General features: G+C 41.3%; 1 protein-coding gene across 2 annotated transcripts in view; it reads left to right on the top strand.

The window, feature by feature from the left end:
• LOC306800889 (ephrin type-B receptor 5) overlaps nucleotides 1-18,690 on the top strand; it is a 65,981-nt gene that overhangs the window by 36,420 nt on the left and 10,871 nt on the right. For both annotated transcript variants that reach the window (XM_079303335.1, XM_079303336.1), the window contains exons 5-7: nucleotides 8,166-8,321; nucleotides 9,315-9,653; nucleotides 18,289-18,413. In XM_079303335.1, coding sequence (XP_079159461.1) covers nucleotides 8,166-8,321; nucleotides 9,315-9,653; nucleotides 18,289-18,413 — 620 coding nt within the window. The remainder of the gene's footprint in view (nucleotides 1-8,165; nucleotides 8,322-9,314; nucleotides 9,654-18,288; nucleotides 18,414-18,690) is intronic.

Genomic DNA, 18,690 nt, shown 5'->3' with positions numbered 1-18,690 from the left:
GCTGATGACAGCCATAAGCTCCTGCCCCACAGCCTGCTCTGCTTCAAAATTAACAAACCAGTGTCTTAGCCTCTCCTGGGCAAGAGCTTTAATTTCAAAGTAAACTCACAGTTGACAATGATGTTTGGTGCCTTAATGTAAATTACCTTTTTCAATTTTTTTCTTCCATATTGCTCCTTTCATTAGCTTCTCCAGCCTTCTTCTGCCACTTGCACATACATTTTGTTGCTTTTCAAGTAGTTTGTTTCTTTTCCTCTATCAAGTGCTTGCTGTCTACTCATATTCTGTCCTACCCTGCCCAAATCTTTCTTCTTGTGTTTTTGCCTTTTTTTTTCTTCACACAACCCATTTCCTGGCAGTTCTCCCACATATAATTAGCCAGTAATTGCTTCAGCTCCACCTCTTTTACCTAAAAAATCCCTTACTCAACTGATCTCCTATCAACAGTTAAGCAGGAAAGAGTTCTTAGTCACTTCATTTATTTTATCTCAGTTGATTTGATGCTTCAGACTCAAACGACACACTTTTCTCTCCTTATGTTTTTTTCATTTTCCACTCTCTCTTCCCCACCCAAACAGTTGTAGTAACTGTGAAACTCTAGATCAACCCAGGGCCCCATTGCATCACTGTGCCTTGCTTCTATTGCTGGCTGATCCCACTTTATTCAGAACAAGATGCAAGATGCACAGTAGCAGTCACTGTGGAATAGCCTGGCCCAGTAGGAATTTACTGCCACCAGAACATAGCCACAGATATATTCATGGGGGGCAGGCAGATGGAAGAAGTGCTTTATCTAAAAAACACTACACTATACTGTTTATTTTCAAGTGTGTTTTCTGCATGCTAATTACCCTATCTTTCTAGCAGTTTGAGAAAGGTAATGTCTAAATGTCTGCATATTTCTACAATATTTTTAGTGGCTAACTCCTTTCCATCATCCTGCCCTCTAAGTGCCAAACTCTATCCCTTTGCCTAGAGTCATTCTTATTTTAGGACCTCTGTAGCTCTGCACATCCAGTTTTCCCTAGGCCTCAAAATCATCTGTGTCGATTCATCCTCCCCAGTTTGACTCCAGTGCCAGCTTTGATGCTGTTCATTTTCAATACTCTCACATCCAGTATTTATTCTTGCTGCTCCACAGTATACCTGGAAGCAGAGCTCCCATATAAGAAACAGATCACTTGTCTGAGTCAAGAAGAGAGCAATTTTATGCTCTTTCAGATGTCTTCTTGTGTCCCAGTTCAGTTCCAAGTCATATCTGCATACAAAAAGACAATGTCGCCCATATCACATTCCCTAAAGTCACTACTGGCTGTGCCTAAAGTTCTCTTGATGTTCCCAACTGCCTTTCTTGGTCCATTTTCCCTTGCTGCATTTCATTTAGTTCTCCAAATATTTATTCTCTGCCCTTACTGTCCGAGTGAGCTTTTTAATGCCTTTTTCTCTACCTCTTCAGTTCTTGGTCTGTCCTCTGTTCATTTTCATTTTCTTTGCCCCTCTCCCCACACTCCATGGTTGCAGCACTTTTCTCTTCTGGCTTTGCTGTTTATTATTGCCAGAAGTTTGTCAGAAGCTGCTCCTCTGCCCTCCCGGGTGGAACTTGTCTCCAGTGAGCAGTGAGGCAAAGACAGGCTGAGTGTTGTAGGGGGAGCTGAGGAAAACTGGGTCAGTGTCTGAGATGAGCTGTGCCCAGCTGAACTGCTGTGGCACTCTGACGCTGTGCCAAGATATGAAAAATGACTGAGGCAAGCTGAGGGAGAAGCGCTTGCGCACTCCAGGCTCTGCCTTCTCCTTTCATGGAAGGCTGGGCTTGATGGGAAGTGGCAGCTTGCTCTGCCCCCTGAGGTGCTAGCTCTGCAGCCCTCTGGCCTTGCATTGGGTATTGTGAATCAATCAGAGCTAGGTCTGTGTTTTCTTGGAAAGTCCTGGTGTGGGGGATGGTGAGTCGTGCTGTCACCAGTGACAAGGCCAGTGGCTTGGCTGGTGTTTGTGTTGTGTGTGAAGTTGTTCTGCAGGAACACAGTGGAGGTGTTTCAGGAGGAGCTGCTCTTGTTCAGGCTTTCTCTGGGGGAATGAAAGTGGTAGTGTTCACTGAAGGAAACCATACTAGTCCTGGTGCAGAGGGCTGCTGCAGCCTGAGTGTTTGTTACGACTGCCCCAGTGAGCGCAGTCACCTGCAGAGGCTGTAGGGCCACAGCAAGGGTACCTGGTGCCATGATCTGCAATGAGAAGGGAATGCAAGGTAAGATCATTCAGAAACAAAGGAGAGATGGATTCTCTCTGTGTGCAAAGACAGCCCTAGGCTCACTGCAACTGCTTGAATAAAAGGAAATGGCTTTTGCCTATTTAGATTGCCAGGGAATTTTTTTCTCTTTCCTCCTGACTCGACCTTCGATATACTATTTATAGTGACTGGATTGAGGCAATGCCAGGAAAAGCTCCGTGTCCTGGGAACAATTATTATTGCTATCTGTGGGCTAAAGTCCTGAGTGCTGTGGGCAGCCTGTCTTAGGCAATTTTGGAAAGGGATAAAGATGTTGTGAATGTAAGCAGCTCTGTGACTGGATGCAGAGGCAGGGTTCAGGTGGAAGCAGAAAGTTGATGATAGCTGCAGTGCCTGCCTTTGGAGGCCATTCTTTAGCCTAGTGTAGCTGGAGGCCAGTTAGTGTCTATTCAGTCCGGCTGTTTTGGCCAAAATTACAGATGTAAAATATAAGCAACAATAAAATTTAGGCCATAATACTCTTTTTCCAACTGTATTTTATTAAGAAGGTGAGAGAGAGATCTGAATCATGTTTAATCACTGTAAATCTGCTTTGCTTGCAGTATGCTATATGATTTCATTTTGCTGTTTTTCTTCTGGAAATAGAAATACCCAGGGGCAGAATGAGAGTTTCAAAGCATGATTGTTTCTCTGTATCTGCCATCCCTTCTGGAAATAACAACGTGAGATTATAGATTTATGTAGTAATTATTTTTTTCACTAGACAATATAAGATAATCACTGTGGAGAGATCTTCCCTCCTATGTTGCTCAGTATTCCACTCCATAGTTCTTCAGGTGCAATTTCTGTAATGTGAATGGAACCAGGCAGGTGGATCTCTTCCTTTTTGCTTTTCTTTACACTTTTCTGTCTTGTTTAAAGTGTTTTCTCAGGCCCCTCACTCAGAGGGAGCCTGACAATCCTCTTCTCATTTCACTTCTGAACATCTGAAATGAGATGTAGTCTAGAACTGTCAAGAACTTGCCATTCATTGTTCCCTGTCCACCCACTCACAATCATGTATGTGATGAATGATCTGGCAGGGAGGCAAGCAAGACCACAAGGTTCTATCCACACATTTTAATTGGCTTAAGTTTAAGGGAAAACACAGAATAGCTGAACTTGGAAGAGATCTCTGGAGTACACTTTAACCCCCACCCTGCACAAGCAGGGTCATCTCTAGCAAGTAGCCCAGCACTAAGTCCAGGCTATTTTTAATTTTTCTGGGGAAGGAGACTCTACAACCCCTCTGGGTAACTTGCTTCAATGCTCAGTCACCCTCATGGTAAAAAAGTGTTTTCTTGTGTTCAGAGGGAACTGTGTTTCAGTTTGTGCTATTCATCTCTGAGCCTGTCACTGAGAAACACTGGAAAGAGCCTGGCTGTGTCCTCTTGGCTTCCTCCTTTCAACTGTTTCTGCTCATGAGATTCCTGGAAACCTCCTCTCCAGGCTGAGCAGTCCCATCCATACCCTTCACCATCTTTACAGCCCTCTGCTGGATTCTGTCCAATATGTGAATGTCTCTGGTGTACTGGGGAGCCCAGAACTCAACACAGGACTCCAAGTGTGCCCTCACCAAAGATGAGTAGCAGGCAAAGATCATCTTCCCAGCTGCAGAATTCCCCGAGGTCTCCAGGACCTAGAGTTCCTAAAGATTGCTCTTGCTAGTAAAGACTGATGTGAAGAACTTGTCCTGTGTCACCCAGCAGTCGACCCACGTTCTCTAGTCTTCCTTGAGCCACCTGTGTACTTAGAGAAACCCTTCTCACTTTTGACATACAATGCCAGATGTGATGCCAGGTAGGCTCTGGCTTTCCTAGCCATGTGTCTACGTGTTTGGACAATGCCTCTGTGTTCCTCTCAGGCTACCTGTCCATGCTTCTGCCTCCATGTACTTCCTTTATGTGCTAGGAGCTCTGTTCAAACATGCAGGCCTGTTGGCATTTTTTGCCTAAATTTTTGCTTGTTGGGATGGACTGCTTTTGCACCTGGAAGAGGTAATCCTTGCACATGAACTAGCTTTTTGAGTCACTCTTCCCTACAGGGCATTATCCCACAGGAGTCCTCCAGATCACCCAGGTGATCACGTCTGCTCTCCCAGAGTTCCCAGAGCTCGATTTTTGCTCTGGTCACTGCACTCTGGATCTTCAACTCCACCATGTTGTGGTCACTGTAGCCAAGGCTGTCTTCAGCCTTCACATCACCAGTGAGCCCTTCCTTGTTTATGAGCATCAGGTCCAGGGGGCACCTCCCCTCAATTGCCTCCTCTATTGCTTATGTCAGGAAGTAGTTTCCAATCCTTTCCAGGACCTTCCTGGAACACTTTTGCCCTGCTGTGTTCCTTCTCCAGTATAAATGGGTGGTTGTAGTCCCCCTTGAAGATCAGGGCCTCTGAATGGGAGGCTAATTCCAGCTGTCTGCTCTGAGCTCCATCCAGTTTTTCACAGGTAAACCACAAAAGCTATATGAGACATGTCAGTACATCAGTCTACTCTGGTCTAGCACATAGGACATGTGAGCATATTACTGAAATTTGTTTCATTGGTGGAGCAGCTGCAGTGAAGTTTTATTTCTTCAGTTTGCTCAGGTCTAGTAGAATGCTTATCAATGATCCTATGTGGCTGTTTCATTCTGCTTAAGTTAAGTAAAGGACAAGGGAATATATGACCTGGAGAGGTTAGAAGAAGATATGTGTTTACATTAATTATTCTACTTTACTTTAAATGGCAACTGTATCAAAATCACTTCACAAACAGGCCAGGTTCCTTCTTAAATGTGGTTAGGCTTTTTTTTTTTTTTTTTTTTTTTTTTTTTTTTTTTTTCTGTCTGCTGCTCATATTTGAAGTTTTTCTCAGAAGCCTGCTACTTTAGTTGGTGGAAATACTCTTCTTGTTTAAACCTGTAATTTACTGTAAAGTCACCTGTTCTCATGGTGTCATTACTCTTGAGCCTAAATAAACAATTCTTCATTGAGTGACTCTTACCGTTCTGGGACTGCATTCAAAAACAGATGCTGTCTCAGTGAGTAAGAAATCTCTTAGGCAGCAAGGAAGCAGCTCAGTCAAGACAAGACAAAAGGTACTGGACACTGGAGCGTGCTTGGGGAGACAGCACTGACCCACCTTTGCATATGGTTCAGACATAAAATGCCAAGCACAGTGCATGGACTGTGAAATTAGATTTTGTGAGGCAGTTAAGAGCAGTATTTGATCACTAGTGTTAGTTACACATAGCTATTCCACAGTGTTGTCTGTGTAGTAGCGTACGGCATCAGTGGCATTCATGAGCAGATAACATTGTTATCTATTAGCTCACACCACATCTCTCTCCAGTCTTCTTCCAGAGTGTTCTTGCTCTGTGTGTTGGTTGGTTGGTTTTTACAAGCAGCTTTTGAATGTTTGTGGTTGCTTGGAGTGACTGCCCATAGCATTGATGAAATCTTGCATGGTCTTTTAAGCAATAGGGGTGCTCCTACTTCCATAGACTGCCTTTCTTTACTGAGGAGGTGCTGCACTATTTTGTTCCATGGCATAAAACATACAGCACTGCATTTGTACTTACTACCTTTGGCTAATTCATCAGCAGTGTGCTGTCTCTTCTGACCCCATCCCTGCAACCCCAGGCTCAACAGCAATTTGCCAGTCAACTTCAAAGAACTGTGTAAAAATAAATATTTATTTACTTTAACACAACATGTTTATTTTAAAATTGGTTTTATTTGCTAAATACCAGAAAAAATATTCATCCACAGCTTTGCTCGTTTTCCATACGATTTGCAATTTGGATAAAGGTGAATTTACCTGAAACCTTTTTGCTCTGTCCTTGTAAGGTAAATATGGTTTTGTACTTCAGGGGTAAAGTCTGTACCCTCTACAGATTTTCCTTTATCATCACATACATGATAGACATTACCATTACCTGTTCATTTTCACTTTTGTGACTAGCAGCAGGGTCATTGTCCTACTTGGTATCATGCTGTAATACTGAATGAAAGAAAAGAGACAATCTGTATGGTCTGCCTTGACAAGTGGAATGAATGTGTCATTAGTTCTAAGCTTCAACAAAAGCTCAAGAAGGAATTTGATGCAAGAAAAAACAAGTAAGATAAAATTACTTTTAAGAAAGTAAAGACATTCACATTAAGTTTAGTATTCTCAAACTTGAAATAAGTTAATAAATAAAGATCCCTGAAATTTTGGTTGAATGACTGTGCAGTGTGTTGGATGAGAACTTTCTGTTCATAATAATCGTAGTTTCAGTACAGGTGCATTTGCCAAGAAGTGTGAATATTATATTCTGCATCTGTGACTTACAATTAAGGGAAAGGTGAATAATTTATAAAGTGGATAAAACTTTACACACTCTTTTTTGTCCATACAAACATATGGACGTATCTCTCTGTATGGGAATAATTTGATTTTCTGCTGGATAAAGGCCTGAAGGCAAAGGCAGTTGCACTTTTCTTACCATCATCCAACACATGAAAAATTACAGTCTCTTCTTCCCTTTCCTTTCCAAATGGCAGTATATCACACACTGAATGTTGTCATTTTTTGAGTACTGGGAAGAAACAGTGTTCCCCTGTTTAACAGCTGTCATTCGGAGTTATTCAAGTCCCCTTTAGGGTCTGAATTGTTCCAGGATTTACCACTCTTCTCTGTGTACATGTGGAGGTTGCTCTGCATCCAAGAAGAATTTTGACAGAGAAGATGAAGTAATGCAAGAGGCATAAACGTGATGGGACTTCGCAGATGTTATTGGCTGTTATCTCTGGACTGTGTCTGTAGCCACAAAGGGGATTGAACACATATGATCCTAATTTCATATAATGCCTCTATACAATATTCTTTTCTTACTTGCCTTGCTTTTTTTAGGCAACTTTTTGTTGTCCTCAGTCGTTTGGAATATAGAATAGAATAGTTCTGCTCTTGAGGGTGTCCCTTGTGTCTTTTGACATCAAGTGCTTGTCTGGGGCCTATCTGAAACTTCCCCATTCCTTGTAAATGCTCTTTATTGTGAAGTTAATGAACCAAATGTCAGCTGCAAATGAACTTCATCCTGATCTTGTTAGTCTATAAAATCTAAAAAAGCTGCATCTATTTATATAGAAAATCAGATGTAAGAGAACTTACATAAAAGTAGTAAAAGCTGTATCCTAGCACTTCAATATAAGGTCCAAGCACTTCCTATTAGGCATCTTTGCCAAAGCTAGAATGTGCCATGTTCTCATATGGTTAATAAATTGTTTTTTCTGTTTTCTTTCCCTGTAGGATGAATTTCCATCCTTGTTTCAGCTTGTTGGATATGCATGTTCCTATGCATTTGCAGATTAAATTTGACTAATTAACATGCTTTTATCCATTACTGGGAAGTTTTCAGACCTACAGGAAAAAATAGCAGTGCCAGTCTTAGTGTCTGCTCTTTGTTTTAATGCAAAATCAGCAATGGTAGTGTATATTACTTTAAGCAATGAAACTGTTGTAGGCAGCATAAAAATCCAATTTTGTGACTGTGTTGGATGGGGGGAAGGAGGTGTGGATCACTTTTTGATATTTCAAGACAAGTCACTTGGCTGGGCTCTTTGGTTTCTCCAATCTAAAAGCTCTTTGAGTGAATAATGAGAAGACAATTATTCGAGGTGGTCAAAGCTGTCTCAGGACTGGATCTCTTTCATCTGCCAGTGAATCAATTTAAACCCTTACATATAGAATAAAATCAACTATTTTGAAATGGCAACTTGAACAAAATATGCTCTATAAAGAACCAAAACAAGTAGTAGCTCTATGCAATAAGTTCTCCCAGCAGTGGCTGCACAAATTAGATGTAAATAAGATTACAGTGTTTTTGAAATCTGAATTAATGATTTTCCTGCTTTTGCCTCTCTTATTTTTCTACCTCTTAGCCTGTGCCCCTGGTTTCTTTAAAGTGTCTGTGGGAGATGACCCCTGCCATCTGTGCCCTGCCCACAGCCACGCTCCACTGCCGGGTTCCCGGGAATGTGTGTGTCAGAACCGGTACTATCGATCTGCTTCAGACAATTCTGATGCCCCCTGCACTGGTAAGTGCTCGGATGAAGTGGTTGAAAGTAAGAAGGGCAGTTAATGAGAGAGAGTGTGCACAAATTATTTGGGGGGAGTTGCAGTTCCCCTCTTCCCAAGACCTTTGAAATAACCCAAAACTTCCCTTTGCTTCTGCACCTGGCTGCAGAGTGATGGTGAGAATGAGGATTATTGGGTTTCATTACAGCCTTCAGAGGGAAATATTCTGTAAATAATGTTTCCCTTACCCCTCCCTGTTACTGGGCTCAGCCTCTGTCCCTCCCCTTCCTGTCTTGCTTTGTGTCTGTGCCCAGGTTTAGCAGTGCAATCCTGCTGCCTGCTTCTATCTTTCTAAACTTTTCACTTCTTAGCTGCAGTGTCTTCTCCCACTCTCATCCCCATGCCTTCTTCTCAGCCTCTGCATTTTCCTCTTCCTATTCACTGTTTCTGTGCCATCAAGGGAAGTGTTGGATGCACAGAGTGGGCAGCTTTTCAGCATTCAGAGTTCACTTCTGATACCAGTGAGGAATCTGGCTGGCACCAGGAATAATTGCAGGCAAAACTGGTGTCCAGTTCCTGGAATAGATGCAACAGATTAACTGAAGTCTGGGAAAGTTCAGAGATATTAGGTGCAAAGGAGAGAATTACAGGTCTCAGTAGAGAGAAATCTTTACTAAGCTTGTGCAAAGTTTAAAATTTCAAGGGATTGGCACTTCCCAAACAATGGCTGTTCTTTCAGGGAAATGAAAAAGTCACACCCTTGAAACAAAAACTCTTCTTTGTAATTTTGTTTGTCCAAAATGTGCTAATACAGTTGTTCCTTTGTTAACATGCATGCTTGGTGTAGCAAAGAGTGTGTTTTTCTTAGCCTGGCTCAAAGAAACAACTAAAGAGTAAGAATGAGAAGAAGAAGCAACTTGTTTTTCCATTCTTTTCCCAATGCTTTGCCTCCTTCTTCCCTCACCTCTCTCCCATTCTTTCACGGGATTTTGATCCTTCGTTCTGTTTCCCAGGCATCCCCTCTGCTCCTCGTGACCTCAGCTATGAAATCATTGGCTCCAACGTGCTGCTGACCTGGCGGCTGCCCAAGGACCTGGGCGGCCGCAAGGACGTTTTCTTCAACGTGGTGTGCAAGGTGTGCCCGGCGGGCGCGGCGGGGCCGTGCGTGCGCTGCGGGGACAGCGTGCAGTTCGAGCCGCGCCAGGTGGGGCTCACCGAGAGCCGCGTCCAGGTCTCCAACCTCCTGGCCCGGGTGCACTACACCTTCGAGATCCAGGCCGTCAACTTGGTCACTGAGCTGAGCTCAGAAGCGCCCCACTTCGCCACCATCAACGTTAGCACCAGCCAGTCAGGTGAGGAGACCCCTGCAGCCGAGTCCCAACGTTTCTACTTCTGCTTGTATCTTTTGAATCCTGGAGTTTTGACTTTTTACACTTGTGTCATGCCTTTTCTTATCCTGCCCTGCTTGTTCCACAGTTTCACTTTTGTTCTGGGCTTTCCATTCTTCCCTCTTGGCAGAAAAACTCACGTTTAGCAGCTGTTGTGGTTGTTGGTGAAGAAGCTGTCCTGGAGAAGATTCCATGTGACATAGCGCCGTGGGTCAGACAAAGCACATCGTTCCATTGTGCAAGAGAAGGGACACCATCAGGGTTTGATGAGGATTTTGTGATCATTGGTTTGCCAGAGAAGCTCTTCATTTTCTCTGTCCCCTACTCTTCTCCATTTCATCTTCTTATTTTCTTGTTAATAGGAAACAATTTTTTTTTTTTTACTCTTTACATGGTAGAAATAATAAAAACGTGTTATGCAGTTATATTCAAAGATGTTGTGATCCTTGTAACTAGAAACCATGGGGATGACTAAACTAAGATACTAATGGGTTGTGTGGGCAGTCAGAGTTCTATTTCCTGTAAATACCATTTACAGGAGCTGGAGAGAGACACACATCCAGGCATAGAGTTCTGCTAAATGTCAGCATTAAGAGACTGGGCATATGTTGTTCTTCACAAGCATGTATAAGCTAATACAGAGAGGAATTATACACAGCTTGTTTAAGAGGACATAATGAGGAGTAATGTGATGAAGAGGAGAAAGAGGGGGAACATTTTGAACTGAGTGACAGAAAATGTCTGCAAACATTTAGAGTGGTGTAAATGTTAAACTGAAACAAATCCCATATGAGATTCCAGAATGTAGTGTGGAAACCCCTGCAAAACAAGGTTTTGGTAAATCTCCAGAGAAGTGCTATGAAACCACATGTGGCATCAAGGGCTTGGTTAAATCACGTCTTATTATTTCTGGTTCTATTATATGGAAAGAAAGGGAATATATATACCCCCCCCCCCCAACTAATTTCCTACTGTTAGGAAAGGTGCCAGGGGGTTGATCTGTTTGTTCCCTTTGAAATATTACCTCACAGTCATCAAGTAGCAAAGCACCTCTAGCATCCCTGGTCCCCTTAAGAGGCTGGCTGCAAGTGGGTGATTGGTTTTTGTTTACAGTAAAATGTGGCTGGGTAATTTGTATGGTAATTCCAGGCAGTTCCTTTGGCTTCTCCTAGAGAAAGGTGGGTGTTCTGTTAACATCCTCTAGAATTCTCTTTCTTCATGCTTCTCATCTCAACATTCTTTATCTATATCAGAGATAACTTAATTGAGCAGCTGCTTCCTCCTCCTTCCCGGAATCACCAGATCTACCCTCTTCTTCTGTTTGAATTTCCTGACCACTCCTCTTCCAGGTGTCTCCTGGTGTCTCTGGGTGTCCCTGGTATGTTGGGTGCTTCTCTCCAAGGTGCCTCTCTTGTGCAGTAAAGCTGCTTCAGGGGAAGACGACTTTCTTAAACATCAGTGTGTACTGAGTGGCTTCTTTTTTATTTGGTCACAGTTTTTCTTTCCTTGCTCTTTCTTGGGATCATTAGGAGTGAGCTTGAGATGAGCTGCCCTCGATTTGTACTGACAGCTCATACTACCAAGGCCCTGCTTCCTCCATCACGTGGTCTGTCTCATCCATACCCCCTCCTTTTGAAACATTCAGCATCTTTTCACTTTAGCATTGCTTGTTGATGTTGTGCTGATGTAACAATTATTATTATTATTTCTTTTAGTATCATTATTACAATACAAGCAGAGATACAACTTTCAGGATTTTTCATGCTGAGAGAAAAAGGGTACAGGAAAACATGAATGGCACAAAAAAAAAAAAGAAATAAAAAAAAAAGCAAACCAGAAATAGGTTTTAGTGTCAGGATAAAGGGCCATAGTAAAAATTTTCTCTCCACTGAATTAAAAATGACCCAATAAAAGACCTTCCAGTCCTGGCATTCTGAAGATTCTGCTTGCTCATACATCAGTTGAGTTCTCTCTCTTCTAATTGCTGGTCTAAAAAATACTCCTGTCCCTTTGTTAGAGGTATTTTAGGCAATGTTCTGTGTGGAAAAATTCTACTTTTTCTTCTTCCCATGATACCTGTTCACTCTTCATCTCTGTCTCCAAAACACTGTTCCTCTAAGAGTCTGTTTTCCCCTCACAGTCTTCTGGGCTCATCTTCAGAGCATGATAGGATCCTTTGGTTACACAATCACATTTTTCTGTGGCAGACTGATTATGATGTTCCTACTCTTCAGTGACCATTTCCCTGAAATCAGAATTAGAAGGGCTGTCACTGAAAAACCTCCTTTACTGTACGACTTAACCTGAAACATGAGACCTGTTTGGATGGGAGTAATAAAACCTGTTTGGATAGTAATAGTGTGAAATGCAAATAAGATATGCTAATCACCGGAAGAACTGTACAGAGATGAGACAAGAGAAGGGAATTGCTTTCAGCTCAGGTTTGAAGTGTGGAGGGTGAATACCTAAATAAATGTCAGGATGTATGGAGAGATGTGGGAAGGCTGTTCCAGATAGCAGGACCCACATGATGAAAGGCAATTATGTAATTCTAATGAAGTTATACTTCTTCATAGGTGTGAACCTGACACACAAAAATGCAAAGAACTTAAACTCCTACCATATTATTACAAAAAATAAAACTGACTAAATTTTTATTAATTATTTTTGCATTTTCAAGTGTACTTATCAGGGTAAACAAATATGTCTCAGGACAGAAGTCGGGTTTTCATTTAAAGGACTGTGAAGAAACTTTTTCTATGCACAGCTGTAACTACCTGTAACTACCATTTTTTCCCTGCAACTTTCACTGAAGCATGCAGTAATGTCTGTTGCCAGAGAAATGCTACTGAACTTATTCGTTCAGGCAGTTGTTACATTCCTAGAAAGAAGAGGAAAAAAGAAAGGCAGCAGAGATTTAAATGTTGGAACAAATCAATGCAGACTTTTAAAACCAAATGTATTGGGTTTTTTCAGCTGAGTCCAGACATTCTGAGAGCTAATAGAGGTATGTGAAGATAAAGGTTATTTGACCAGGTTGCCTTGTACCTGTGAAAATATATGTAACAGCCTTCTGCATCAGTGACAATCAGAGCAGTGGGACCTGGCAATACCCAAAATCTGTAGCACTGCAGAAATGAGTGCTAGACAGTCTGAAGGCTTGTGTAAGAGGCTGAATGGGGACAAGGACACTTCTGGGTAGTGCCAGGAAGTTTAAGAGGACCTGACAGAAGATTTTCACATGAAATGGTGTGAGGAGAGGAAAGGAATTAAATGCCAAGTATGATTATGAGATTGTGAAGGGAAATGATGAATAGCTTGAAGATGTTTACTTTTCCAAAGAGGGCCAAGAGAGTACAGTAGACATGGTTGGCAAAAGGAGGGAAAAAGACATTTTTATGTTCAAAACAAGAAAGAAATAAGAAGAGAGCTGTGAAAAGCTGCCTGCTGTTGTGTTTTGCCAGGCTAAAGCCAGCAGGTACAGCAAGTGGAGTGTGAGTGTTCATTGTCCTCTGAATTACGTACATTGTTTTTCAAGGTCGTTAGCTGTTTGCTTATTTTGTTCTAATTGCCAACCCTGAGCACTCAAGTTCCCTAAGAATTCAACTTTTTTTTTTTTCTATTCACGTAGGAACAACAAAAATACTCTTTTTTTTTCCTTAGTGACATTAGTGACATTAGTGACATTTGTCAACTTAGCCATCTTTAATGGATTTGCCCAGCTGTGACTGGGAGTTAATAACAATTTCTATGGCCACTCCACAAAAAAGAGCTATTCCAGTTTCTTTCTTTACTATGCCCAATCTCTGCAGCATGAGCAAAGAACTGATGTGCTTGTTTTCAAAATTTGAGTCTTGCTGTTTAAATGAAGTCAGAAACCTTTTGAGCAAGTATTAAGTATAAAATACAAAGCAAAACATGACACGTTGTGTCATAAAAGCTATTTTCCTTTTTATTAAACATGAATGGAATGCATACATAAAAACTAATAATAAGAGAGGGAAGTTAAAATAACTGACTAATTTGCCCTTTTAAAGCACTTTTCATCCACAGGGAGCAAAAGTACAAGGTTATGATAGAAGACAATCCAAGATACTTTTAAAGGATTTTTGGGTATTTAGAGAAAGGGCCAGAACTAATTTGAAATGTGTGGAAAAATAGGACATTTTCAAAATAAAGATAAGATAATAAACATATCAAGAAGGGAATTTCCATGCTGCATTCAGACTGATCTTCCCAGAAAATGATATTTGGGAAGCTGGAACAAAGCTAGGGTCTTCATGTTATCTGCATGGAATATGAGGACAATGGGATATCTGAAGAGGTAACAGAAGTGAAATAATTATGAGAGAATGTAGGGGCATGTTAGTGAACATTAGAGGCCTCGTTGAGGTTGATCAAACTGTATGACTTCAGAAGATGATGGTGCAAAATGGAAAGGGAAGAAAGCACATAAATAACTAGATGCAACACACAGGCCTTGGCAGGGTTTAGTTTGGGTCCTGGGTGAGTGATGACCCATGAGTCTGAACTCCTGTTGTACTCTGTGGATATCTAGTCAGTACTGCTGAGTGAGTGTCTCCTCAGAATCAGAAAAGGACTAAGCTTGGAAGATACCTCCATATTCTCCAGCCCATCTGCTCATCAGGGTCACCTCAAGCAAATTGGCCCTGACACACCCAGCACACCTTTGAGTATCACCAAGGCTGGAGACTCAACCCCTTTGGGTGAAGGTGAGGTTTAGCTGCCCGTGTATCCTTTTTCCTTCCTTTGTTGAGGAAAGGAGTGGCACTTGTTTTCCACTAGTCCTCAGGCATCTCTCGCAGTCACAAAGATGATTCTAAGGTTATCAAGAGTGCCCTCAAAATGACATCAGCCCAAAGGATGCATCTCATCAGGGCCCATGGAATTATGTAGCTTGCCTAAATTTTCCATCTTCTGATCTGGCATGAGGAAGAAGATCTTCCCAGCTGCAGACTTCCCAAGGTCTGCAGGACCTGGTGTTCCTAAAAGCAAAACTTTCTGGTAAAGACTGATGTGAAGAGGATGCCCTGTGTTAGCAGGGCCCCTGTACCATCCAGCAGTCAACCCACATGTTCTCTGGTCTTCCTTGAGCCACGTGTGTACTTAGAGAAACCCTTCTCACTTTTGACATGCAGTGCCAGATGTGATTCCAGGTAGGCTCTGGCTTTCCTAGCCAAGTGTCTACATGTTTGGACAATGCCTCTGTGTTCCTCTCAGGCTACCTGTCCATGCTTCTGCCTCCATGTACTTCCTTTCTGTGTCTGAGTTAGGTAGCAGCTCCTTGTTCAAACATGCAGGCCTGTTGGCATTTTTTGCCTGAATTTGTGCTTGTTGGGGTGGACTGCTTTTGCACCTGGAAGAGGTAATCCTTGCACATGAACTAGCTTTTTTAAGTTATTCTTCCCTCCAGGGCATTATCCCACAGGAGTCCTCCAGGCAGAACCACAAAGGGGACATACTGGCTCTCCTGAAGTATCTTGATGGAATGGAATATGGGCTGAATGTCACATGCCAGAAATGCTCAGGGTCTGCTGAGAATGGCACTTGGCTGTGCTCTGCATAAGTAGGGATTGCCACATGTTGTTAAATGAGTCTGCTCTTCCTTCACATTCCTTAATTACCTGGTCTGTTGACTGAGATAGATTTTTAGTCTTGCAGGCATGTCTGCTGCCAGGAAAGAATTTGTCCTGTGATGTAGAAGGGTTTCAACTGACTACCCACAAAATATAGAATTTGGGATTTTTATTTAATCGATGTTTGGACTTCTTTACAGCTTTAACAGGGTTTATGTGGGAAAGAATTTTCCATACATTTGCTATTATTTAAATTGCATACAAAGAGAACTGCTTTTTCAGTCATAATTAAAGATCTGATCTCACAGCATGATTTTTGCTCTCAGTAAATAGAAGAATAGAATGGAATGGAATGGAATGGAATAGAATAGAATAGAATAGAATAGAATAGAATAGAATAGAATAGAATAGAACAGAACAGAATAGAATAGAATAGAATAGAATAGAATAGAATAGAATAGAATAGAATAGAATAGAATAGAATAGAATAGAATAGAATAGAATAGAATAGAATAGAATAGAATAGTTGGAAATGAACCTATAATGATCATCTAGTTCAACTGCCTATATTGGACTGAATCAGGCACGGTGATTTCAGCTGCCATTAGACCTAACAAGTCTATGTCTACAAACCCCGTGTAAAAAGAAGAGAATGAAACTGGCAAATCACTATAGACCTGGACACATTTGTGTATACAGAAGAAAGCTTTGAAAGCAAAGTTCTGTTATAAACCTTTTTAGTAGTTGGCATGCAAACAAGGGAAAATACTCATTTAGCACTTGTGTGGCAGCAGAGGTATGGTACTTTGAATGTCTATAGACATAAAATCTTGAACTTTATATTTCCTAATATATTAACACTGAGAGAACCTTATAATACACTTCTGACAGGAAATACATTCTTTCTCCACCAACAATTATAATTGCATTGCACATCACCTTAGTATTAGTATTCATACCATGTTAGTATGTTAGTCTGAAATTTTTCAAAGGAGAAATCTTGATACCTGTTTTACTTCAAGTGATGGAAGAACTCCCTGGCTAGTGTTTCATAATTTTTTAGGTCCTTAAAAGGGAGGCTAATATGTACCAAAATCTAAACTCTGTCTCAGAGAGGCAGATTGAAGACAACCTGCCTTGCAGTAGTTCATAGCTGGTTTTATTTCTGAGAGTTTTCAATGGGTTTTGCTCTAAGCAGTGTCTGTTTATTAGGTGCAAATCACTGAAATTACTATTTTTAATACAACAGACTGCAGTATTCTGGTTGTCTCCCACACCCCCCCCCCACCATCTGATTACCCTAAGTGCTGTACATATCTGGATAATAGGAACATTCTAGAATGCTGTGGCACATGGTCAAAAGATACACTTGAGTGATATGTTTGCTGTTTCTTTTCTTGGTAATTCTTCCAGGTAGAGAAAAAATTGGGGAATTTTTCATAAGAAATGAGAAACAAGAGAAGAATAACTGTTAGAGGTGGGAGGGAGAGGAATTGAGGGGTGATTTAACTCTGATAATTTCATAGACTCTTAGAAGGAAGTGGACTGTTCCCTGGCAGTGTAGCTGTGTATTTAGGTTTGCACCTTTCCTATGTGTTTGCTTGGTGTCTCAGTGGAAGGGAGTTCAGCTTTTTGGAGCATTAAATGTAGCAGAATCTGTCGTGGTCAAATGCTAACTGACAAGTTACCTCCTAACATTTTAATACTCTGTTGTTCATTTGCATCTTAAATGCTACATATGGTCTTGGTTAATTGTTGCTCCCTTCCATTCTTGCCACAACATTCTCATTGGCAGGTGAAGCAGTTGTGTCATCTTGTTTGAAGGACAAGAAATGGTAAAAATAAAAGGAGTAATGAGGAGAGAAAGCATTTTATTGCTTAGACTCTTACTTTGTTTCATTTACATTTTTAAATTAGTTCCCACTTGCCTGAGCTGTTTGAAGCCCATCTGAAATATGTTTTTCAGAATAATTTTATCTTGTTATTAAAAACAATCCTTTTATCTTTTTCACTAATAATGAGGGAAGAAAATGCTACTCTGCAGGTTTTGATCATTTGCCAAATGTCTCTGCTTCATTCTTCACATCAAGGAAGTTTTCATCTATTTTCTAAAACTGATGGGGTTTGGTAGCAGCTTTTTATTGGCATGCTTTTTCTGGAAAATTTAAATGTTGCTGAAAATGTTGCACCCATTAGGAAAATGAGGATACCCTAGCTGCTTACCTGTATGTTTCTTGGCAACGTGACATTTTCTTTGCAGAGAGAAAGCAAAACTTGAGAAGATCTTTGTGGAAAGACAGCCAGCAGGCTGAAAGATCCTCTTAAAATTGTCCTGAAATTTTTACTTGGAAATCTCTTCCCAAGATGAAGCTCATACACTTTTAGCTTTTGCAGAAACCCAGAGAGTGTGTGTGTTTGTGTGTGCATGTGGGTTCATGAATGGTGTTTGTAGAAGTGGATTTCCATTCTCCAGAATTGCTTCATGTGCAAGGCCTCCATTACTCTGGTAGCCCATACTTGATTTCCACCCCCCCCCCCCCCCCCCCAGGAAAAGAATTCCAGTCTGGGGGAGAAGCAGAAGAGAAGTAACGTGCTCAGCCTTTGTTCTCACCACTAGCAGTATTCTTTGTCCAAAGGTGACCTTAAAACAAGGCAGTGGCATGGAGCATCTTCTCATCTTGCTTGTAAAAATTGCACATTTGGAGATCAGAATTAAATTCCACCTATAATATAGATAATTTCTTAACTCCTGTGCATAATCAGTTGGATGTGGATTGTTTTCATTTTCTTTCAGTCTGAGTTGTCCATGACTGTGTCTCCCAGTGGAGTAGTATTGTGCCTGGATTTCTTGTGGTTATTTTATGAAGTATTTCGTCATGCAAATTAAGGAAAATTGAAGGAAGCGCTGGTCTAACTTATTAACTCACCTTAAGAAATACTCAATTATAATTCACTTTTGTGCTTATCCCTTTGCAATTTCTCCTTTTTGTCTTCTATTCCAGTCCCCTCTGCTGTGCCTATGATGCATCAGGTGAGTCGTACTACCAATAGCATCACACTGTCGTGGCCTCAGCCAGACCAGCCCAATGGGATCATCCTGGATTACCAGCTACGCTACTTTGACAAGGTGAGCAGAAAGTGATACTGAGCATTTTCTGTCTGGGAGATGCACCCCTGCATCAGGACAAACAGGGTGGAAAAAAATGCTTCACTTATGAGGAAGGAGCAAACTTTAGCAATACCAGAAGTTTGTGATGTCATCTGACATCAGTCCGTCTGCATTTCCCAACTTGTAAACATCTAAGGACAAGCCAGATTTTAAGAAAAGAGAAGACACTTGTTTAAGCTTAAAAGCTGCACCTAACAATGAGTTTAATATCAGCTGATACAGGCAACAGTGAAAA

Source organism: Erithacus rubecula (assembly GCF_903797595.1).
Source record: "Erithacus rubecula genome assembly, chromosome: 1".
NCBI classification, from domain to species: Eukaryota; Metazoa; Chordata; class Aves; order Passeriformes; family Muscicapidae; genus Erithacus; species Erithacus rubecula.
This window is presented reverse-complemented; position numbering and strand designations above follow the sequence as displayed.